General features: G+C 42.5%; 2 protein-coding genes across 2 annotated transcripts in view; one reads left to right on the top strand and one right to left on the bottom strand.

Annotated features, from left to right (window-relative positions):
• LOC142943464 (uncharacterized) overlaps positions 1-23897 on the bottom strand; it is a 32073-nt gene extending 8176 nt beyond the window's left edge. The window contains exons 1-5 of the mRNA XM_076084991.1: positions 23790-23897; positions 23676-23711; positions 23008-23262; positions 22690-22929; positions 22436-22618 (exon numbers count right to left, since the gene is read on the bottom strand). Coding sequence (XP_075941106.1) covers positions 22436-22618; positions 22690-22929; positions 23008-23262; positions 23676-23711; positions 23790-23853 — 778 coding nt within the window. The 5' untranslated portion in view covers positions 23854-23897. The remainder of the gene's footprint in view (positions 1-22435; positions 22619-22689; positions 22930-23007; positions 23263-23675; positions 23712-23789) is intronic.
• Positions 1-24668, top strand: part of LOC142943477 (uncharacterized) — a 226207-nt gene that overhangs the window by 67929 nt on the left and 133610 nt on the right. The gene's annotated exons all lie outside the window — the stretch shown is intronic.

The raw sequence follows: 24668 nt of genomic DNA, 5'->3' as shown, positions 1-24668 counted from the left end.
CAGGAAACAATGGCGGAGGAGAAATCACACAACTGGAAGTTGAAACTTCTAAATACTACTGTTGTTAAGTCACAGAAAGTAATTTTAGGATGTTTTGAGGCGAGAAGTTAGTTGTTTAAGCATCAAATCTGTGGTCGGTTTGTGAAGATTCAGCCGATTTAAAAATCTGCTCCGACGATTTCGGAGATGTGAGGTGTTGCTAGCGGGACCGGCAGTAAACCAGCACCGGGGGCTCAGCGCTCACGGTGCCCGTCTAGAACAGCCTGATCTCGGCGAGTCTTTTTGAAACTTGCTGCTGGTAAAGACGTCTCTGTAGCGTTTTCCTCGTCAGCAAAGAGTACAGCAATCCGGATCTGATCCACATACATATTTATTTATATATGTATATATATATTTAATTGTATGTATTAAATATATATGTATATAATAATATATCATTTTTGATTTTAAATGAAAACGAAAACAGCAGGGTTGTCATATTTAGTTTGATTGTAAAAATACTTTACTGACTCCAAGTGGATTGACTTGGAGTCAATTTACAATTCACGTAGCATTTTGACACCAAACACGGAGCTAAATTTAGCCTCCAAGAAAAACATAAAATTGTCCAAGAATTAAAAGGCAGACTGCAATCACAGCAGAATATATTTAGAGAAGCTACAGCCCAGTGCTGCTAAAGGTGTGTGAGCAGGTGAGCTCCGACCAGATACAGACTTTTACAAATGTCAGTTTGTGAAGAAACACCATCGCAGACCGAGTTCAGGAACTAGCAGCAATCTAACAACACAGCTAGCTAAGAGACGAGCAGGTACTCGTCTTCTTCATTAGCTGTTGATGAAAGCACAGACAACACGGACACAGAGCATCTATCAGTGTTTATAAGACCTGATCTCAGCGAGGAGCTCTTGGATGTAGCTGCCATGCGCCGGGGAGGGACATTAGTGATAAAAATAGCTTTGAACAAAGTTAATGTAATAACTTGTGTTTGATGATATTTGTCTTTGTTATTTTCTTTAATAGTTTGATCTTTGATAGAGTAATGTGGGTTTCTTAACCCTAAATTAAAATTATTTAAGTTATAATAACAGAAATGTGCTTAAATATAATTTTACATTTATATAACTGCATGTACAATATTTTTACACTTGAATAAACAATAACCAAAAGCAGAGAGTTATTTAACAATATGTTAGGAGTAGTTACAGTTATACAGTCTTACAGTTACAACCGGCCCTTTGAGGGAAACATGATGCTGATGTGGCCCAGAGTGAAGATGAGTTTGACACCCCTGGTTTAACCAGAGTCACATTCCATGTTTGTGTTCACACACATGGCCAATAAAACTGATTGTGATCTGAAGAGATCTCACTCTCTGCTCTGGATGTTTTCAGGACTTGTTTTGGTAAAAGAGGTAAAAGTAGAGGTAAAGGTAGGACAGACAGTCACTCTGAACTGCAGTGATAGCAGGACCCCCATCAGAGCTGTAGAGTGGATCAAAGGCGACCAGCCACCAAAGTACATCCTGTTTTACACCGATGGCCACTATCGTCTAGACCACCAACACTCCACCTTTAGGGGCCGGGTGGAGCTGGTGGACCTCCAGCATAAAGGAGGAGACTTGTCTCTGCGTCTGAAGAACGTGGTCCTCAGTGACGCTGGAACGTACCACTGTTTGGTGGCAGCAGGAGATTCAAGACGCAGAAAGAGAGCCCCCTACATCAATGACGAGCCGGTTGCCACCATCCAGCTGGAGGTTAGAGGTGAGTTAGTGGAGCTCAGTGTGGAGCAGGTTAGAGCTGCAGTTTACATGACTAATGTGTGTTTTAATCTTCAGGTTCAGCCAACGACAACTCCATGTACGACAACATCATGAACGTAAACATCATGAACGAACCCGTCCTTCGTTCTTCCGTTGGGTCGGTAGTAGGTTTTGCGTTTTTTCTTGTAGTCGTTGGAGTTGTTGTGTTTGGTCGCCGAGTGTATAAAACACATCTGGTCAAGAGATCAGATGAAGATGGAGCGGTGAACGATACGTTCATCAAACACTCAGAAGACCAACAGAACCCCAACTCTTCACCGTGAACCAATAATCTCGCTGGTTGCTCTAACCATCAGTGTAGTCATGAGCAGTGGATGAATCAGTGAGTGTGGAGCGAGATAAAATAAGATACAATAATATAAGATAAGATAATCCTTTATTAGTCCTGCAGCGGGACATTTACAGGATCACAGCAGCAGAGTGGAGTATATATATATATATATATATATATACAGCAGAGTACAAACGAGTATTATAAATAAGTAATAAAACAGTAAAGAATATTAAATAAGTAAAACATCCACAATAACTAAAATATTATACATACAGACAGAATAGTTGTGTTGCTATAGAGAGGACAGGCTGCAGTGATGAGTGAGGGAGCGGATGTAGTTCTTTGGTAGATGACGTGTAGTTTAATGTAGTTTTTGGTGATGACGTCACCAGGCTTGAACCTGAGGACTCAGAGTCAGGACATGGAGCCTGAACACAGATCAGGTTACCAGCACCTTCATCAAGCGCGGATGCTGCTCGGCCAATCAGAGCGCTCAAATGGCTGCACGGGGGGCGGGGTTTGCCAAGAAGAAGCAGTGAAATTCACGATAACGTGTAAACCTTGACTCCCCTCCACGATTGTGTGGTTCCAACAATCCCTTTTTAAATTAGAGATTTTTATAAATATTCTAACGTACACAAAACGAACTCTACAGCAACCAGAGATGTTATCACGAGGAGCCTTCATTTACCTTTATTCACCTTTATTTACCTTAATTTACCTTTATTTACCATTATTTACCTTTATTCACCTTAATTTACCTTTATTTACCTTTGTTCATATTTATTTACATGTATTTACCTTTATTCACCTTTATTTACCTTGATTTACCTTATTTACCTTTATTTACCAAATTCAACTTTATTTACCTTTGTTCACCATTATTCACATGTATTTACCTTTATTCACCTTTATTTAGCGAATTCACCTTTATTTACCTTTATTTACCTTTATTTACCTTGATTCACATTTATTTACCTTTAGTTACCTTTATTCACATTTATTCACCTTTATTCGCATTGATTCACCTTTATTCACCTTTATTTACCTTTATTTACCTTTATTCACCGCTTTACGGTGTGAAACGTGTACTTTGTACTGGTAATACGAGGTCTCATATATAAATATACTCATGTATAATACATGTCCAGCTCATGAAAGGATAAAGATAAACTGTGTGATTTATACTGAGGAGATGATTAAACTCAGAGAATTACAGTTAAACACTGTAAAACCAGATCAATGCAGATCACCAGACGAGTCATCACAGAATGAGACTCTATTCATTTATGATCTACACAGTAGATCTGCATTACATGTTATGAAGTAATGTGAACAAACTAACGTAAGCTAAAGATTAGATATGTTTCTGAAGGAAGCAATTTATTATTTCATCTGAATCAACGAGTCAGAAGAATGATGTGAAATTAATAATAAACACACAGAAATAATGTATTTGAGAGAAGTACTACCCTGAGCCTTCACTCACCACTTACTGTATTCATATTAGTTTGTTTCTGTACTTCTGCTCTGGTTTATGCTCTATGATGCTTGTTGAGAGGAGATGGACTCATGACTTCTGGTGACTAGTAGTTCTCTTGTATATGTTGAATACACTTATTGTAAGTCTGCTAAATGACTGTAATGTAATTGTATTTGTGCATATTTTTCTAAATAAATTCTCATATTTTCACCATAAAAACAAGAAGAAGAACGTAAATGATTTTTATTGCTTGTTGTAAATGATTGAAATGTTGAACGAGGAGCAGCTGCTGGTTTCCTCTGTGAGGAAGTGAAGCTGAACGTAGAACCTGTTGGTACACATAACTCACCTGGAGCGCTATGTTCACAGGTAGATCTAACCTGAGCAACGACAGACACACCTGTTCACCACAAAGAGCACTGAAGGCACACTGTGACATACGTCATCACTTTTCAATAGAATGTCCCCAATCTCTCTCAGACCAACATCTGTGAACAGACCAAGTAGAAGAACGGGTTTCTGGAGGACCGCAATGCATGCTGGGATATATATATATATGTATATATATTAGTGCTGCGCAACGATTACATATTTAATGGTGATTAATCTCATTGTTATGGCAAAGTTCAATAATGAATTCTAAAGTAGTGTATTGCTCTCTTTTATGTTGTTAGCAGCAGTGTTCTCTTCACACAGCAGCAGTTCTATCTCTTCACTATCTGTGCTCAGTGTGTGTGTGTGTGAAACGTTCCACTGCTGTGCAACAGGAACAACATGTTTCACACCTTTCATCTACATGTGTGTGTTGTGTCTTCATGACAGTCAGAGCATGTGATGCAGCTCTACTCTTCATCACTATGATGCTGTAACTCAGAGGTGATGAAGGTGACCCAGCTCTACTCTTCATCACTGTGATGCTGTAACTCAGAGGTGATGAAGGTGACCCAGCTCTACTCTTCATCACTGTGATGCTGTAACTCAGAGGTGATGAAGGTGACCCAGCTCTACTCTTCATCACTATGATGCTGTAACTCAGAGGTGATGATGGTGACCCAGCTCTACTCTTCATCACTATGATGCTGTAACTCAGAGGTGATGAAGGTGACCCAGCTCTACTCTTCATCACTATAATGCTGTAACTCAGAGGTGATGAAGGTGACCCAGCTCTACTCTTCATCACTATGATGCTGTAACTCAGAGGTGATGATGGTGACCCAGCTCTACTCTTCATCACTATGATGCTGTAACTCAGAGGTGATGAAGGTGACCCAGCTCTACTCTTCATCACTATGATGCTGTAACTCAGAGGTGATGAAGGTGACCCAGCTCTACTCTTCATCACTATGATGCTGTAACTCAGAGGTGATGAAGGTGACCCAGCTCTACTCTTCATCACTATGATGCTGTAACTCAGAGGTGATGAAGGTGACCCAGCTCTACTCTTCATCACTATGATGCTGTAACTCAGAGGTGATGATGGTGACCCAGCTCTACTCTTCATCACTATAATGCTGTAACTCAGAGGTGATGAAGGTGACCCAGCTCTACTCTTCATCACTATGATGCTGTAACTCAGAGGTGATGATGGTGACCCAGCTCTACTCTTCATCACTATGATGCTGTAACTCAGAGGTGATGAAGGTGACCCAGCTCTACTCTTCATCACTATGATGCTGTAACTCAGAGGTGATGATGGTGACCCAGCTCTACTCTTCATCACTATGATGCTGTAACTCAGAGGTGATGATGGTGACCCAGCTCTACTCTTCATCACTATGATGCTGTAACTCAGAGGTGATGAAGGTGATGCAGCTCTACTCTTCATCACTATGATGCTGTAACTCAGAGGTGATGAAGGTGACCCAGCTCTACTCTTCATCACTATGATGCTGTAACTCAGAGGTGATGAAGGTGACCCAGCTCTACTCTTCATCGCTATGATGCTGTAACTCAGAGGTGATGAAGGTGACCCAGCTCTACTCTTCATCACTATGATGCTGTAACTCAGAGGTGATGATGGTGACCCAGCTCTACTCTTCATCGCTATGATGCTGTAACTCAGAGGTGATGAAGGTGACCCAGCTCTACTCTTCATCGCTATGATGCTGTAACTCAGAGGTGATGAAGGTGACCCAGCTCTACTCTTCATCACTATGATGCTGTAACTCAGAGGTGATGAAGGTGACCCAGCGATCAAAGAATAAACACACTTTAAAAAACAAAGAGTCTTTAACAAGGAAAGATTAGATAAGTCTGAAAGAAGTCATTTATTATTTCATCTGAATCAACGAGTCAGAAGAATGATGTGAAGTTAATAATAAACTTTTAATAACACACAAAGAATAATGTCTTCAATCTGATTCAATAACTCCACTCTGTATTTGAGTAAGAAATGTGTAACTTTTGTGCAACTGTTTTTATTGTATTTGTGCATATTTTGTACAGCAGCTCAAAACATTAAAAACTCCTTTTATCTTCAGTTTAACGTCTCGATGGCTGTGAGTCAACTGATGCAGAAATAAAGGGTTAATGATTAATCTCATGAATGATTCACTGACAACAGATCAGAGTCTGGTGAGTTCAGGGACTTTTCCTCTGAATAGTTCTTCAGTTTGAAGAGAAACTGACTCATAAAGCAGAGAAGATGACGACGCCCACTTCACTGAAGCTGCTGCTGAGTTTCTACATGAAACATTCAAATGTTATTTCACCACTTCCTGTTTATTCTTTAGCCTCAATACCAGGAAGGAGTGTCTGTGGGAGGTTTATATTCTAACTGAACAGAACAGGATTATGATCAGTGTGAAGACTAAACTCATTCATAAAGCACAAAACACTGTTTATATTCTTTCACACTTTAAAACAGAAACAGTTTGAAGTGTGTGTAGATGTTGTGTGCTTGTTGTTTATTGGTACTTAATAAATATATACAGGTGCTGGTCATATAATTAGAATATCATCAAAAAGTTGATTTATTTCACTAATTCCATTCAAAAAGTGAAACTTGTCTATTATATTCATTCATTACACACAGACTGATATATTTCAAATGTTTATTTCTTTTAATTTTGATGATTATAACTGACAACTAAGGAAAATCCCAAATTCAGTATCTCAGAAAATTAGAATATTGTGAAAAGGTTCAATATTGAAGACACCCGGTGCCACACACTCTAATCAGCTAATTAACTCAAAACACCTGCAAAGGCCTTTAAATGGTCTCTCAGTCTAGTTCTGTAGGCTACACAATCATGGGGAAGACTGCTGACTTGACAGTTGTCCAAAAGACGACCATTGACACCTTGCACAAGGAGGGCAAGACACAAAAGGTCATTGCAAAAGAGGCTGGCTGTTCACAGAGCTCTGTGTCCAAGCACATTAATAGAGAGGCGAAGGGAAGGAAAAGATGTGGTAGAAAAAAGTGTACAAGCAATAGGGATAACCGCACCCTGGAGAGGATTGTGAAACAAAACCCATTCAAAAATGTGGGGGAGATTCAGAAAGAGTGGACTGCAGCTGGAGTCAGTGCTTCAAGAACCACTACGCACAGACGTATGCAAGACATGGGTTTCAGCTGTCGCATTCCTTGTGTCAAGCCACTCTTGAACAACAGACAGCGTCAGAAGCGTCTTGCCTGGGCTAAAGACAAAAAGGACTGGACTGCTGCTGAGTGGTCCAAAGTTATGTTCTCTGATGAAAGTCAATTTTGCATTTCCTTTGGAAATCAGGGTCCCAGAGTCTGGAGGAAGAGAGGAGAGACACACAATCCACGTTGCTTGAGGTCCAGTGTAAAGTTTCCACAGTCAGTGATGGTTTGGGGTGCCATGTCATCTGCTGGTGTTGGTCCACTGTGTTTTCTGAGGTCCAAGGTCAACGCAGCCGTATACCAGGAAGTTTTAGAGCACTTCATGCTTCCTGCTGCTGACCAACTTTATGGAGATGCAGATTTCATTTTCCAACAGGACTTGGCACCTGCACACAGTGCCAAAGCAACCAGTACCTGGTTTAAGGACCATGGTATCCCTGTTCTTAATTGGCCAGCAAACTCGCCTGACCTTAACCCCATAGAACATCTATGGGGTATTGTGAAGAGGATGATGCGAAATGCCAGACCCAACAATGCAGAAGAGCTGAAGGCCACTATCAGAGCAACCTGGGCTCTCATAACACCTGAGCAGTGCCACAGACTGATCGACTCCATGCCACGCCGCATTGCTGCAGTAATTCAGGCAAAAGGAGCCCCAACTAAGTATTGAGTGCTGTACATGCTCATACTTTTCATGTTCATACTTTTCAGTTGGCCAAGATTTCTAAAAATCCTTTCTTTGTATTGGTCTTAAGTAATATTCTAATTTTCTGAGATACTGAATTTGGGATTTTCCTTAGTTGTCAGTTATAATCATCAAAATGAAAAGAAATAAACATTTGAAATATATCAGTCTGTGTGTAATGAATGAATATAATAGACATGTTTCACTTTTTGAATGGAATTAGTGAAATAAATCAACTTTTTGATGATATTCTAATTATATGACCAGCACCTGTATATATATTTATATATATATACACCTACACACACACAGTAGTTCTGTGTTAACCTGCTGTGTGTTTCCTTGTTTGATCAGCTGATCGTCTTCCTGTAATTAAGTATGTGGTTTATGGGCGTGTCTTCATGTTGGAACAGGGTGTGTGTGTGTGTGTGTTGAGGTGAAACGTGTTTTTCATTCAGATGAAACCTGTTCGGACTGATATGAAATATTTTGCATGTTGATTCTCTCTTCTTTACGTTTGTCTGATATTAATGAACTCTGCTCAGCTCGTGTGTTTCTGTAATTATTGATGATGCAGATATATATTTCTACAGGGGCAGCAGGACCAGAGTGAGATGGTGTTCCTACTGCAGAGGCTGGCGTGTGGTGAGACTGTCATGGAGAAGACAAGCAGAGGCCCTGGTGCTGTGAGAGGGAGAGCTGGTCTGAACTAAGAAGAGTCGCGTCATGCTCGCGTCATCAGGGAAAGGCTTTCAACTAGAAAGATAGAGTTCACCATGACACACTGGCACATGCAATACACACATTATAAACCACACGAACATGACTCACACCCACATGACAGGAGAGAAACACACCTGTGATGTTAGAGGAAAACAGAGGAAGAGCCTAAAAAGGTCAAATCCGGTGTCAGCCACACTATAGAAGAAGAGAATAAATCAGTCATTGTCTGAATCACTCGGGTTCTGTTCTCTGCTTGATGATCAAACTCCGTCTGATTCCAGTGTGTTCTTCAGAGATCATCTGGACTCCAACAGGTATTAAATATAGAATATGAATAGAGTTTGGGATCAGTGGTTTAGACTTCATCAGCTGACCTGCTCTGAACTTCTTTCCATGAGTTTCTCTTTACGTCCTGCTTTGTGTTAAAGAGTTCTCAGTGAAGCTGCTGCCCCCTGCTGGCTGCTGACAGGAAGAGAACAGACAGGAAGCTACTGCACAACACTCATAATTCATATTTAATAAGCCAGGCGCCGCAGAGTTGCTCTCCACCGACTGCGTTACCCCAATGCATGATGGGAAACTGTAGCTGTGATGTTTGGACTGTCGTTTCACTTTTTACATTTCTTATATTTACGGTTGTATGATTTAGACATCACGTATCTTCACATATATTTATTTATATAAATGTTTAAATAAATATGACATCCAAGAACTAAAATATGCCCAATCTTATATCCTCAATTATAATAATAACTTAGTTAAATATATGAAAAGACAAACTTAAAGACCACTGTGAAACGTAGATTTATTGAAATATAGAATATCATAAACATCTTGTGTGCTCATTAAGATGATTAGTTCTGTTAAATGTATTAGTTATTTATTGTACTATTACAGTAAAGCATCAGAAAAATATTCTTGAACGACATCATTTGGAAAATCAGCAACACACACGCACACACACACTCCCTCTGAGACCAGGGCCTGAGGATCTCTCCCTGTAGCCCAGCATGCTCTGGCATCATGTTAACTACAGGGTGACCGACATGACGTGGTAGGGAGCAGAAGTGATGGAGAAGTGTTGAAAGTGTAGATTGTGACATTTTGAATCTGTCTTCCACCCCCCTCTGAGTCCTGGTTAGACAGAGTCCACTGAGACAGACCGGTCGGTGGGTTTGCTGTCTGTTCATGTAGTGAGGTCCCAGCGTGGTCATAAGGTCCAAAGAAGAGACTCAAACTGACAAATATCAGAGATCATATTTAGCCTTGAAGCGCTGTAGATGAGCCTCCTGTTGTCCTCCTGCCCTCTTGTCCTCAGAGCCTAAAGAGACTTCTGAAGTCAGTGGCTCTGTTCAGAGGAACAACCTAGAAGAAGAAGAATGAAGCTGAATAACTCTTGAACCATATAGGGAGCAGTTATTCAATCATGAAAACGATGTTTCACCACAATGCCATCCTTATTATGAAATAATACAAATTGTTTTAAATGACATTCCTTGATTATTCTGTTTTTAGTTTTATAATCTAGAGCAGTGGTCGCCAACCCGTCGATCGCGATCCACTGGTCGATCTCGGAGACTTTCCCCGTTGCTCTCCAAAATAAAATTTAAATAAATTCAGAAACACATTGGGCCTCATTCTCGAACATTTTCTGAAGTGTCTTCTGAAATGTTTTGTTACGGACTTCGGAAGACCAACGCCAGAAAAGATCTAGGCCTGAAAATGGGTTCTTACACAGCCGAAGTGCACTTCCTCATTCGGGGAGCACAGCTGAGAACTGTGCTCCCCGAATGAGGATTCTTAAATCGCGTGCACCTGGATTTGCATATAGAAACGCCCCGCCAGCTCCTTATAAGGGCATGCAACTGAAGAGACGTGTGCACAATCGACAGGCAACGCGAAAGCAACTTCAGACTGATTAAAATCATGTCAAAGCGGAAAGTCCTGTCCGGATCTCGTCCTATAGTGTTTTTCTCTGTACATTGTAATCCTAGCTTGACTTGATTATAGTGAATGCATTGGGTGCCTTCCATTCCAGCCCATCATACAATATTTATCATTCGATAATTAAGATGTACTTGAAATGTGTTCTTTTATTTTTGTTATTCATGTTTTTTTTCTCCATTGAATGGTATATTTGACACTGAACTAGTTCATCTTTATCTCAGTGATAGTGTCCAAATTAGCATAAAACATCACTGGTATGTAAAAACTACACGGACAACAAGATAGATGTAAATGTTGATCAAAATCTTATTCTCTTCTGCTCATAATAAAACAAGTAAACAACTCAGAAGTTGACACTGTCAGGTCCGTTCTCCATCCACTGTGTGCGGTCCCTTTAAGAGTTAGGATTTGGGAGTGACGCGGATATGAAAGCTAGTTTATCCGTCTTTCCTTTACAAGCAGGACAATTATTTCCCTCTTTATTTGAGAAAAGTTTATATTTGTGTTGTCAAATTTCACTATGACCCTGAAATTCTGTCTCTTGTGTTATCATATACTGAATGCAAGCAAAACTACAGAGCAAAATCACACTCTTTCTGATTCAACCAATCTATGAACTGTCTGAAACAATGGATTTTCGCGGCCCCAAATAGGCCCCAAAAAAAATTGCCGCGCGCTATATGCGCAAACATGGTGCGCTCCCCTTGGGGCTACGCCCCCCCTTTCTTTGAATCGTAGAAACGCCCCTGGTCTGGACAGTCTTTTTCTCTCAACGCCTCAATAGGTAGATCTTCCCTGTCACCAAGGCAGAGGTCGGGGATCTTGGGCTTAAAAAGGTTGGTGACCACTGAGCTAAAGTGTTGAGTCATAATTCTCTCGGTGCCCACGTTACCTGAATGCAACGTCGTTGAGGAAGTCGTCAGCCTCCTTTGTTATGCTGTCACTCATGATGCCACGCCCCTCTCAGTTGATGCCACGCCCCCCCCCCCCCCCCACGTTAAATCAGGGTCAAAAGTCTGAACTGAAAAAAAACGACCTGAATCTGACAATATAAAATCTGAAACTGAAAAATATAAGAACTCAAATATCAAAATATATATATGAAAGTGAAAAATGAAAAAGACAGATGTATTCAAAAATCAAAATGATATTCATTCACTTATTGTTGTTTTGAATACATTGCTGTATTTTTCAATGTTCAGGAACACAACTTGAACTTTCAGATCACATTTTGTTTTTCAAATGATCAGAACTTTTGACCTGATTGAGCTCCAGACTCTTCTGCCTCGTCTTCACCGGCGATCAAGAAAGCAAACGCTATTTCTTCAGCCATGGTTTTCCAAGCGTGGTCCAAAGACTACAAGAAGATATAGGAAGACTACAGAAGTAACGAACAGGATGTAAACTATCCGATGACTTCCTGTGAAGTTTTTTTTCAACACCCCTTGCTACTCTGTCTGCTCTCCCGGCAAACGAGCCTCTTCATTCACCGTCTCCTCTCCGCTGACATGGAGGCTGCTCTGTTTGTGACTCTGTGTCTGTGTTCATGGACGTCGGTGCTGTGCGACGGTAAGACGTGTGTGTGCGTGTTGTCGTGTTTTGAATGAAGTTATAGTTAAACACAAAGCCACACCGCTCTGAGTGTTAGCCATGCTGCTAGCGCTAGCTCCCCCTCCGCTCCGCTCACCGATCCCGCTCTTTCCTTCCTGAGTTACTTTAACTGGACTTCTGACTCCATGTCGGGTTTTAAATTAACATATAATAAAGCGCGTGAGAACAAACTGCTCTTAACTCAACTCTTTATTAGCCTCGCTGCACGTGCACGTTGCTGTCACGATACAGACCGTTATTACTCAGGTAAAGGTACAAAGGTACCATCAACAGATACTGTACGTAGAAGTACAAATAAAGTAGTAGAAGTACAAGTACTCACTGTGCAGAATAATACATGTGATGTTACTGTTAGGAGTGTAACGGGTCACAAACTTCACGGTTCGGATCAGCAGAGAAAAGGGGAGGAGTCAAATATAACTTTGATTTCCATTTATTAATTAAAGAACTTCAAGAACACGTAAAGCAAATAACTTTGACATGAAAACCACACTATTTAATAAAAAGAAAGATGAGATATGTAACCCATATCAGATGGCTGTATTCACCAGGCCTGACAAGTTTGGTGAGTTTTTGAGGATGTCAAGTCCCCCAAATATGCGGCCGATGTACCAGGGGGGGAAAAGTGTCCCGGGAGTTACTGGCGGACCGGCGCACTCAATGCATCGCACGTATTGACCAGTCAGTGGCCTACTTGGAATAATACCCATACACTTAACATTATTTTGGATGATTACAAAGAAATTACATCATATATGTTTGTTTTTTTATAACATTTGGATCCACCAATTTGCCTGGATGGACACATGGAATAAAATGGTACTGGCTGTTGTAACACTCCAAGGTAGGTGTAGTTAGCTAGATGAATATGCTGAACTCTGGGCTAGTGTCAGATGGTTATATGTAGGGCTGGGCGGTATGACCAAAAATGTGTATCACGGTATTTTTTTAAGATTATACCGGTTTTACGGTATATCCCGGTATTTTTTTTTTCCATGACTGTGTTTTCATATATGTTTATAGTGGCTTACTCTACTGTCAGGAGGTACATAGAATATAACAACATTTTAATATCATGGTGTATAGAGGCTTTGCTTACTAGAGCAGTGGTTCTCAACTGGTCTGGCTGCAGGACCCACCATCGCAAGCCATGACATATATTTTCGACCTATCAAATTTAATTAGTGATAAGGTTAGGACTCTTTTAAGAATTTATTCAGCGATTTACCTTTTCAACTTACATTTTACCAGCTCTGCTCTGCCATTGTTTCCTTGTCTCTCCCCCCTGTGTCAGGGTGTGTGTACATCTCACTAGAGTCAGGAAGCTTGTCAGAATACTCATATTTGATTGGCTGAGCTGCGTCACGTGACATGATTTACAACGCATTGGTCGGTGTTTTTCCTGCACCGCTGAACAAGTGCCGTAAATGCTTCAAAATGACCCTTTGGCTTCACTGTTTCACTCGCGCTAACGTTTCTGTTATCGTTACTATTGGTGCATCTCCGCTCTGTCGTCTTTTCTGTTCCTTAATGTAGCGTTACGGTAGCGACGGAGGCTCTCGCAGCTGTTAGCAGACTGTTGTGCTAGCGAGCCCGCTAGCTAGCAACTGCGAGCTGTACCCAGCATGCAGTTCGGTGGTGTAATTTTATTCAATTTATTAAAATTAATAGTGTTACAAATTGTTTATGTGTCACAAACTGTTGTGGTGTTTTGTTGTTAAAGAGCGTTAGTTGTGGGTTATTAATTGTTATAAAGTCATAACCATGACTAGACGTCCCTCTCAATACATATAAGAGAACTAGCTCCGACTGTAATGTTCTTAGCTGCGAACAATATATTCTGCTGCCTGTTGAAGAGTTACAGCGTTCATATCATACGGGAAATTAAACCGGTATACACCGCCCAGCACTAGTTATACGTTTAACTACAGAGCCTTAAGGAATGAATGTCAGCAGAGAAAGACCACAATAAATAAACTAGAATCAGAGGGTAGAATTAGTATGAACTATATTGTAGAAATGAACAGAACAGAACAGAACATACGATGGGGTGTGAACATCAGTGGTATCAGTAGTGTTGCATGCTGGGTGTGTGATTGTGTGTGTGTGTAGGGGTGCTGCCGGCTCGCGCTCAAAAACGGCTTCGTCTGTGAGCGAGTGATGCAAGTGTTGAGTAGGCTAGAGTGATTGACATTTAATAACACCTAAAACAAAGTTAGACTGACAGAAGAGATTAGATGAGTAAAGAAGATGGAAACCATGAGTGTGAATACAGATCTTGATGAGTAGTATAAATCTCAGTCAGTGATTATTGACTTTAGGTATTAGAGTAAATTTAACGTGTTCTGTGAAGCATAGAATATAGTCGGCGCCGGCGATGTCAGAGGGAGGCCCGGTTGGTGATGGAGGTTAGCTGTGAGTGTTAATAGTGTTAGTTAGCTGTGAGTGAGCGCTGCCTGTTGCGTGTGTGAGCGCTGGGTAGCCCCGCCCCCTTGCAGTCACTGCGTGCAGGCAACATGACAGGAAGCAGAACAGTGAGTGCGCTCTTTAATGAAGTATTGATACTAAAATATGCAAAATCGTATCGTTTTTAACGTACGGGTACCGCGGTACCTTTTTAGTATCGATACACCGTGCAACATTACACAGTGTAGGAAGTCCTCCAGCAGTCTAGACCTAGCAGCTTAACTAAGGGCTGGTCCAAGGCAAACCTGAGCCAGCCCCAACTGTGAACCTGAGATTGATAAAGCTGTGCTACTAACTTATAACTTTCTCTTCTGTTCTTGTTCAGGCACAAATAATATCACAGTGACAGCTGGACAGAACATCACTCTTGAGTGTTTGTCTTTGGTTTCCAAAAACGATGTCATCGAAGTGGTACAATGGAGCAGACCCGACCTGAAGAGATACGTCTTCTTCTTCAAAGACAACCACTATAATGGCATCTACCAGGATCCTCTGTTTCGTGGCCGAGTGCAGCTGAGAGATCCAGAGATGAAGAACGGAAACGTTTCTGTGGTTCTGAAGAACGTCACCGTCAACGACTCTGGAACGTACGAGTGTCGAGTTATAGCCGGCCGTAGCAGACGGAGACTCGACAAGAACCTGAACTCGTCAGCGTCATAGAGCTGACTGTCAGAGAGCCTGGTGAGTTCTTAGAGTTCAGACTCTGGAGAGTTCTTATGGTGCGTTCACACCAAACGTGACCAAATTATTCGCTCTGCGTTACTCACGAGGAACCATTTGTGTTCATTCGCATGAATCACGCCATTCGAGCTACTGCTTAGTACGTGTTGTGTTAGTCCAGATATCAGGAAACTAAACGCCGTCTTGTCTGGTTCATAACAGTCCAGAGGAGCTCTGTGGATTCATGGAGCTGTGTTCACTGTGTCTAGTGAGACACACGTTGCTGTTTACTACAGCTGTATGAACACTAAACAAACTGATTTAACGGCAATAAACTGACAAAAAGGGACTCTGAAATAACTACGTAATGATGCAGATTTGTAGGCTACTTGTCTTCTCAATGGAGCTCTGATGGATCGGTGCTAGGCTATGCTAACATTGTAGCAGCTCCACCAACACTCAGACTAACGTCATGTAGACATAAATACGGCAGCGTCTATTCATTGTTTGTACCATATGGTTTACACACACACATGTATACACATAGTCCGGTCTCTATTGATATGAGGGATCGTAGAGCTCTGGGTGAACACAGACGGCTACAGGATTTATTTCCTGATTCAACAACGGCAGGAAGTCAGTGATGACAGGGGGAGCATCTCAACGCTGATAGGCTATCACGCCACAGCGTCACGACATTTTCTTCGCCATCGCAAATTTCTGTCGCTCCAGTCTCACGGCGTCTGTGCTGAGACTTCCTGTGTGATCTACTCGCTCTAATAGTTCACGATGTGAACGCACCTTTAGAGTTCAGAGTCTTTATATCAAACAGCTGATCTGAGTCATGTGATATATTCGTTACATAAAGAGGAAATAGATTCTGCTATTCATCTCAAACCTCACACTTGTCTCTGCAGGTCGCCCACATGGAGACACTGGAGGAGGAGGAGACGAGGATGGAGGAGACAAGGGTGGACATCCTGGGTGGATAGCAGCAGGATGTGTGGTTGGTGTCATTGTGGTTTTTGGTTTGATCCTCCTGGTGATCAGACTGAGGAAGAAGAGTCGACATCAGCCAGCTCCTACTGATGATGATGATGATGGTCTTTAAGAAACACTGAAGTCTGAAGAGAGACACACAAAATATTAAGACTTTACAAACCAAAGAAAACATGTGAATAATACTAGTGCATTTGGAAAATGCAGAAGCTTAAACTGTGGTAAATATAATGTTCTCTCTGTGGAGCCGCTGCACTCAAACTGGCAACATACCCGAGCAATCTGTTCTGCTGCCTGCTGAAGAGAGACAGCAGTAGTTTCTGTGTGTATGACGGTGTGTGAGAAGTTCATATCATACGGGAAATTAACCGGTATACCGGTTCAACCGTGTGTGTGTGTGTGTGTGTGTGTGTGTGTGTGTGTGTGTGTGTGTGTGTGTGTGTGTGTGTGTGTGTGTGTGTGTGTGTGTGTGTGTGTGTGTGTGTGTGTGTGTGTGTGTGTGTGTGTGTGTGTGTGTGTGTGTGTGTGTGTGTGTGTGTGTGTGTGTGTGTGTGTGTGTGTGTGTGTGTGTGTGTGTGTACCGGGTTGGACCCTTTTGCCTTCAGAACTGCCTTATTGTTGGTAGCAGAGATTCAACAAGGTGTTGGAAACGTTCCTCACACATGTTGCTCCATGTTGACTTGATTGCATCACATCCATGAAGCTGAAGCCAATCTCCCGTTCCACCACATCCCAGAGCTGCTCTGTTGGATTGAGATGTGGAGGCCGTTGGAGTGCAGTGAACTCATCGTCATGTTCAGTCTGAGATGCTGTGAGCTTTGTGACATGCTGCACTATCCTGCTGGAGGTAGCATCAGAAGATGGTCCACTGTGGTCATAAAGGGATGGACACGGTCAGCAACAATACTCAGGTAGGCCGTGGTGTTTAAACCATGCTCAGTTGGTACTAAGAGGCCCAAAGTGTGCCAAGAAAATATCCCCCCCACCATTACACCAGCAGCCTGAACCATTGATACAGGCAGGATGGATCCATGCTTTCATGTTGTTTACGACACATTGTGACCCTACAGCTGAATGGAGACTCATCAGACCAGACAATGTTTTCCTATCTTCTGTTGTCACATGTTGGTGAGCCTGTAGCCTCAGCTTCCTGTTGTTAGCTGAGGAGGGGCCCCCGGTGTGTTCTCTGCTGCTGTAGCCCGGCTGCTTCAAGGTTCCACGTGTTAGGGTTCTGCAGACCTCGGTTGTAACGAGTGGTTGATTGAGTTACTGGTGCCTTTCTATCATCTCCATCCACTCTGCCCATTCTCCTCTGACCTCTGACCTCAACAAGGCATTTGGTGCTCACAGCTGCCGCTCACTGGACATCTCTCTAGGACCGTTCTCTGGAGATGGTTGTGTGTGATTGTTTCACATTGATCGATGAAAGATTGCTTTTGTGTAATCATCTTTCTGTGTAGAAGCCGCTCATCAGTGGACCACCCTGACCATGTGAGGAGCTGCATCTCCATCAGCACGTTCTAAATCTGTGTGATTGTCAGGGTTCGTACGGTCATGGAAAACCTGGAAAAGTCATGGTATTTTCATATTTTCATGTCGTTCATTTACGCTGAGTTGCCAGCGTTTCTCAGATTGGAGTGAGACGAGGAGAAAAGGTGATGTCGTGATCTTCACAATAGAACATCTTTGATGTGTGGAGTCTTGGCCAATCAGCGTTCAGATGTCTACAGCGTCTTCATTTCCCTCCGTTAAAGTTTAAGTTCCGTTATGTTCCGTTACCGTTCAGACTTGCTGGGTTAAGTTAACGTCCACTGCATGCGGAACTTTGTCGACTGTTAACGTTCGTCATGATCACGATTTAGAAGGAAAAAACGTAACGTGATGAAACATGCAGCCCCCCGTGTTCCGGTTCAGTTCACGCGGTCACTCATTAACGTTAAACAGGAACACCGGCGCATCTGGTTGCAGGTTGTTTGTTTTAACTCAAAGTAGAATGAGGAAGATTTCATGGTCAGAATTTTACTCTTGATAAGCTACTTTAGCCAGAGTAGATTATCATTTTAATTTAAATAATTGAACTGGATTGAATGCATATTAATTGCAAATAAAATAATTCCAACAGCTGTACAGTAACAGTGGAAGTTAATATGAAGTCATACAGTAACAGGGTTCAATGAAAACTTTGCACTACAAAAGGGAAAGCAACATGTGCACTAGCTGGATGCTACTACCTACTAAAGCTCTCATTGATGTGTCAGTGTTATGAAATATACTCAACCAGAGTATATTTATAAATGTTTATTCTTTTAATCAAACTATTGTCTCTCATTAGTTTGTGTCATTTAAGGTATACTGTATGCTTTGAATTCTCATTGTTTAAATACTACATTTTCTCACTTTTTCATGTATACACCGAGATTTCACAAAATGTTTGGTCATGGAAATTTGGTTTAAAGTCATGGAAAAGTCATGGAAATCCATTGGTCAAAATGTGTATGAACCCTGGACTGTTGTTCCATGTCTCTGTAGCATGTCTCCAGCCTGTAGTCTTTGTTATTGTGTTCCTTGGTGGCACTACAGACGTGAATTATCTTAAAGCCTTAATCTGGTACGGTGCATCAAAGGTTTAAACTGTACATGCTCCCGTTACAGTGTTAATGATGATGTATGAGGATAACGTGAGTCACTTTGTGCGTTTCGAATGTATGTTTGATGCACTTTATAGAACCTTTTATAAGCTTTGTGAAGTTAATAAATATATTCAAATCTTTCAAATGTTTCCTTTGTTGAATGAATGTTTGAAACGTTTGAGAGGAAAATAAAGATCAGAGAACATCAGATAGATTTAACATTCACATTACAGTCGTTTAGCAGACTTATGGTTCAGATTATATACACCGTAGAACAGTTACGGGAGACATTCTGGGTTTAGTGTCTTGCTCAAGGGCACATCGACTAGCGGAGCCGGGGATCGAACCGCCGATCCTCTGGACGGCCCTGCTCTCCACTTATCCACCGTCAGGAATGAAAAGGAGCGTGTTTGATTATCAGCAAATATGAAACTAAACTATCAACATCAAAGGAGTTATTAACATCAATACGTTCATTAGTAATTACTAATAACCCACTACATCCAGCTGTTATCACACACACACACGTGCAGAAGTACTCACAGGAGAGCGCTCTTTAACATATAGAGTTTATTAAATCCAAATGATAAATGATATAGAAAGCCAACAAACACGATCATACAATGATGTCTAATACCTAAAGTCAAGTGTGTGTGTGGGGGGGGGCTAACTACTCAGACAGTGGTAGGATGTAATCTCAAGTGGGGCCGCGCCCTGTGGGCCTACAAACAAGATGGCGGAGGTAAAAGAACTACGACAAGGTATAAACATGTGTAACACATACATGTATGTGTTACACATGTTTATACATCTTGTTACTTGCAGAGTCCACTGTTGGATATAAATACACAAACTATGCGTTGATGTTCTCTAACTGTAGATTTTAAGTCTTGAATAAATTCAACATTTTGTTATTAGAGTATTCACACTTTTATAGAGCTTTCTAGATGTTGGTCAGCTTGATCTGAGATATTTCTGTAGTTAGTTTTGGGTAAAGGATCCTCTTCATGAACGGGTCCATATCGGATATGGGCTGTGTCATGAGCGGATATGGGCCGGATCTGGTCTGGATCTTTGACGCGTATCCGTTCCAGATCCGTCCCGCTGTGCAAGTGGACTGCGATCCGGACCCGTTTTGCGGATCTGTTCCGGAGCCTATGATACCTCCAGGGCGGATCCGGAGCGGAGTCAGTTTGCTATCTGGGGTGTGACCATATAAGGGCCAATAGCTTACATTAAAATGCACAAAAACAGAAAGTACAAACGTAAAACATGGTTTGAAAGCAGGTCTAGGACATGAGTTTTACCCAAACGCCAGTCTGAACAGGTGAGTTTTGAGCTGGTTTCTGGATGAGTTCACAGACTCTGCGAGGCGTAGAGGTGCAGGCAGAGCATTCCACTGCTTTGGTGCTACTACCTCAAAGGCTCGGTCACCACGGGTCTTAAGGCGAGTGCGTGGGACAGACAGAAGACCTAACACGTCTGACCTGAGAGCGCGGGCGGGTGAATACGGGTGAAGTAGATCAGCTGCATATGTAGGAGTCTGACCGTGTAGTGCTCTGTGAGTGAGGGTGAGTATTTTAAAGTGTATCCTAAATGCTACAGGGAGCCAGTGGAGAGATCGGAGTATGGGGTGATGTGAGACCGTCGATTTGTCCTGGTGAGTAATCTGGCGGCAGCGTTTTGGACGACCTGCAGACGGTTAAGAGCAGATACACTGAGTGATGAGAAAAGAGTGTTACAGTAGTGAATGCATGAAAAGATTAATGTGTGTATGATCATCTCTAGTTCAGGTGTTGATACTACAGATCTCAGTTTACTGATATTTCTTAGGTGGAAGAAACAAGATCTGGACAGCTGCTTAACATGGGGGTCAAACGACATGGATCGATCACAATAACCTCTAGATTACACAGGTTGCAATGGGCAGCAGAGGAGAGTGGACCAATACTCTGCCTGATCATAGGGACAAACTCAACCGGTGTAATAACCAGAACCTCCGTCTTACTGTCGTTGAGTTGTGAGCAGTTTTCTGCCGTCCAGTCTCTGATGGCATTGACACAGTCCAGGAGCCTAGTTAATGTGAAGGCCTCGCTGGGTTTGAATGACAGATGGAGTTGGATATCATCTGCAGATAAATGATAGGACACATTATAGTTCTTTATAATCGGTCCCAAAGGTAACAAGTAAAGGGAAAATAACAGAGGCCCCAGAACCGAGCCCTGTGGTACCACAAGACAGTGGAGAGGTGACAGACACAAAATCACCCACAGAGACATTAAAACTTCTGTCAGCGAGGTAAGACGTGAACCAGTCTAATGCTATGCCAGATATGCCAACCCAATCACGTAGCCTCTTAATCAGCAGACCTGAGGTCCAGAAGCACTAACACAGAGCAGTCACCTGCATCAGAACACACGAGAATGTCATTAGAAACCCTCAGGAGAGCGGTTTCAGTAGAGTGTTGCTTATGAAACCCAGGCTGGAACTTGTCGTACATGTTGTGCCTCTCCAGAGCAGCAGTAAGTTGGTTGTTCACCACTTTCTCTAAGATTTTGGAGAGGAAAGGCAGTTTTGATCTGGGCCTGTAGTTCATAGGCAAAGCTGGATCTAAGTTGGGTTTCTTTAATATAGGCTGGATAGTGGCATGCTTAAAATAGGAAGGGACACTTCCTGTAGACAATGAGGAATTAACAATAGATGTTACAGCAGGGCCAATAATTAGCAGAACTTTCTGAAATAGAGAAGATGGTATAACATCCAGAGGACCAGATGATGGCTTTGTTTTCATGATTAAGTCCATCAGGTCTTGAAGGCTGGAAAGAGTCCAGAACAGCAGGAGATTGAGAGGAGCTACATGTAGATGAACAAATCCCAGGCTGAATACCAGACCTAATAGCTACTGTATTACCTTATCAATAAAATAGGTAAGGAACTTGTTACAATCTTCAACAGAACAGCATGGTCATGTAGAGACAGACGGTGAAACAATTCTGTTAATTGTGTCAAACTAAATCTTGGGATTTCTCTTTGAGGAATAAGCAGTTATATCTTCCTTTACTCCAGCATTAACAGAAACTCTGAGGTCTTTGAGATATGAGCAATGCTCTATAGCCCAGTGGCTTTCCAGAGCCGCTTATTATATTATATATATATATTAATATTAATAATAAACATGTCTTTCTGTGTTCATATCTGAAGTGGACCGACTGTGAAGTGATGACTCAGAACCAGACATCAGGCAAAGCTGCTGAAACAAAACTTTATTGAGACGTATTGAGCAGTACAGAGACGGACGTGAAGGAACAATTGATTTCAGCCTCTGATTTGGTGTTTACGACGGTTCTCTCTCTGCTCAGAAGTCGTGCACGGTGCCGACCGCCACCGTGTCGTCGTGGTCCTCAGCAACGCTGTGCTCGGATTGGTCGGGTGATGCTGTCGCCATGGAGACGGGTAGGTCGTTTCCTGTCAGAGGAATTTACATCAGATTTATATTGATTGTTGATTGATTGATTGATTGATTGGTTGGTTGATTGACTGGTTGATTGATACCTGTGGGTCTGCGTCGATATAAAGACACCATGATGAAAGTGGAGATGCAGTACGGACAGAACACCACCAGGTGGCAGACCAGTCTGATCACAAGGTGGGCGGGGTCTGAGGCAGGGGGCGGGGCCGATGTAGAGGGTGGAGTCCATGTCGAGGCAAGGGGCGGAGCTTCAGAGGTCTGTTTACCTGCAGACAGAATCCCACGTGGTCAGGTGAACATGTGGTGAATGAAGTGGTGAAATCAAAGGAGACCTCACCTGTGACAGACAGCCAGCTGGGTGGAGACTCTCCATCACTCATGTTACACCTGTAGAGGCCTTCATCAGACCTGGAGACATGCTGGATGGTCATGAGACCTTCAGGCTCAGTCCTGATGAAGGATCCGTCTTTAGAGAAACCAGCTGAGAGGTCGGAGGACGTCTTGGTCCTACAGGACAGAGTGACCTCATGTCCCTCCATCACAGGGAGGACAGGACTCTGCAGGATCACCGGTCCATCTGAACACAGAGACAAAGTCCAGCGTTTCATGCGTTCACACACAGCTTCATCAACACTGATCCACAGTCTGATCTTACCAGAGACGCTGATGTTGATGCTGTTACTGGTTCCTCCCTCTCTGGACTCACACCAGTAGACTCCACCATCCCAAGGGACCATGTGTTTCATCTGACAGGAAGAACCAGCCGGTCTTCCCCATCCATCTCCACACTGACTCTTTTCTTCTTCTCTGGTTTTCCTCATCAGAGTCCATCCAGAGGGTTGGCCCTCCTCACAGCTCAGAGAGACAGACGTCCAGCTGAAGAACTGAGAGCTGCTGAGATTCAGACGAGCTGGAGGACAGAGTTGAAGAGGATGTGGTGAGCTTTACATTTTACATCCAAAACAAAGTTGGTGAAAAAATCTACAATGGCGACGGTTCAAAAAACAAGATGGCGACAAGTAAGAAATGGTATGATGATGGTCAGAAACCACGACAGCCAGAATAAAACACAGGGACGAGTGCAAAACCACGATAGCGACAACCAAAAAACCATGATGGGGACGGCCTAAATCAAAGGTTGCGACGTCCACAAACAAAGATGGCTACTGACAGAAAGCAAGATGACGTCGTCCGAAAGGCGTATTTCAGAGACCTGAATCCCTCTAAGAGGCTCGTTCTCCACCAACACATTCTTCTCTGCCCCCCCCCCCCCATCATGTATCTAAGGTTACATGATGGTCCGTGTGTTGAATGCTCACTGACCTTGGTCTGTTGAGCAGCTCAGCAGTGAGGTCACACCTGCAGAGAGACGACAGAGTAAACACAGTGAATAAGACGTATATTCTCCTGGTTGTTGGACAGAGAGTCTGTACTCACAGAGCAGCCGGAGTAGAGACGCTCCCTCCATCTCTGAAGAGAACCTTGATGTCTTCATGGTCATAAGACCCTCCTCTTCCTCTGTGGCTGCTGCTGCCAGTGTTGTGGTTTCCTCTTCACACACGAAGACAACAAACGTTTAGTCGACACAATGAAGTCAGTTTGTATGTACATATATGTATATGTAGGTATGTATATATATATAATTAATATATATATATATATATATATATATATATATATATATATATATATATATATATATATATATATATATATATATATATATATATATATATATATATACAAGTATATATATATATGTGTATATTTATATATAGACTTCCCTTCTGGTTTTATTATTTCTGTAAATTGATTCATGATGAACTACAGTAATAAACGGTGAAGTGAGCAGCAGGTGGAGGAGTCCGTCCTCTCTCTACTCATCACTTCAGACGATGAGGGGGGGGGGGGGGGGTGCATGTCTACACGCGGAGCTCTTAACTCCACATGGCCAGCGGGGCGTTGCTCCGACTCGGCCGCGTGCTCGCGAGCGGCTCTGCTGTGCTGCCTCGCGCTGCTCTGTTCAGTGGAGGTCCCGACGTCACGTGAGTCTGTGTGATTTATGCTGAATAAACTCCCGTTAGAGCCGGTACACCGGGAGAGACGGGCGGTGTGTGTGGCTCCGTATGTGCTGCACTGAGTAAGAGAAGTGTGAACTCACTGAAGGAGAAGCTTTGTATTTCATCCTCAACAAACTGATGACTGCAGAAGACTCTAACTGAGACTCATCAGCTGCTAAACACAACGACCACAGCATGAAGCCTTCGCTAGTCCAGGTTCACATCTGATCACTATAACACAGAGTATGAGTACTGT

This window comes from Anarhichas minor, unplaced genomic scaffold (assembly GCF_050575085.1).
Source record: "Anarhichas minor isolate MPS153535 unplaced genomic scaffold, ASM5057508v1 ptg000137l, whole genome shotgun sequence".
Lineage (NCBI taxonomy): Eukaryota > Metazoa > Chordata > Actinopteri > Perciformes > Anarhichadidae > Anarhichas > Anarhichas minor.
The sequence above is the reverse complement of the archived record's forward strand: the minus strand, read 5'-3'. Positions and strand labels throughout refer to the sequence as shown.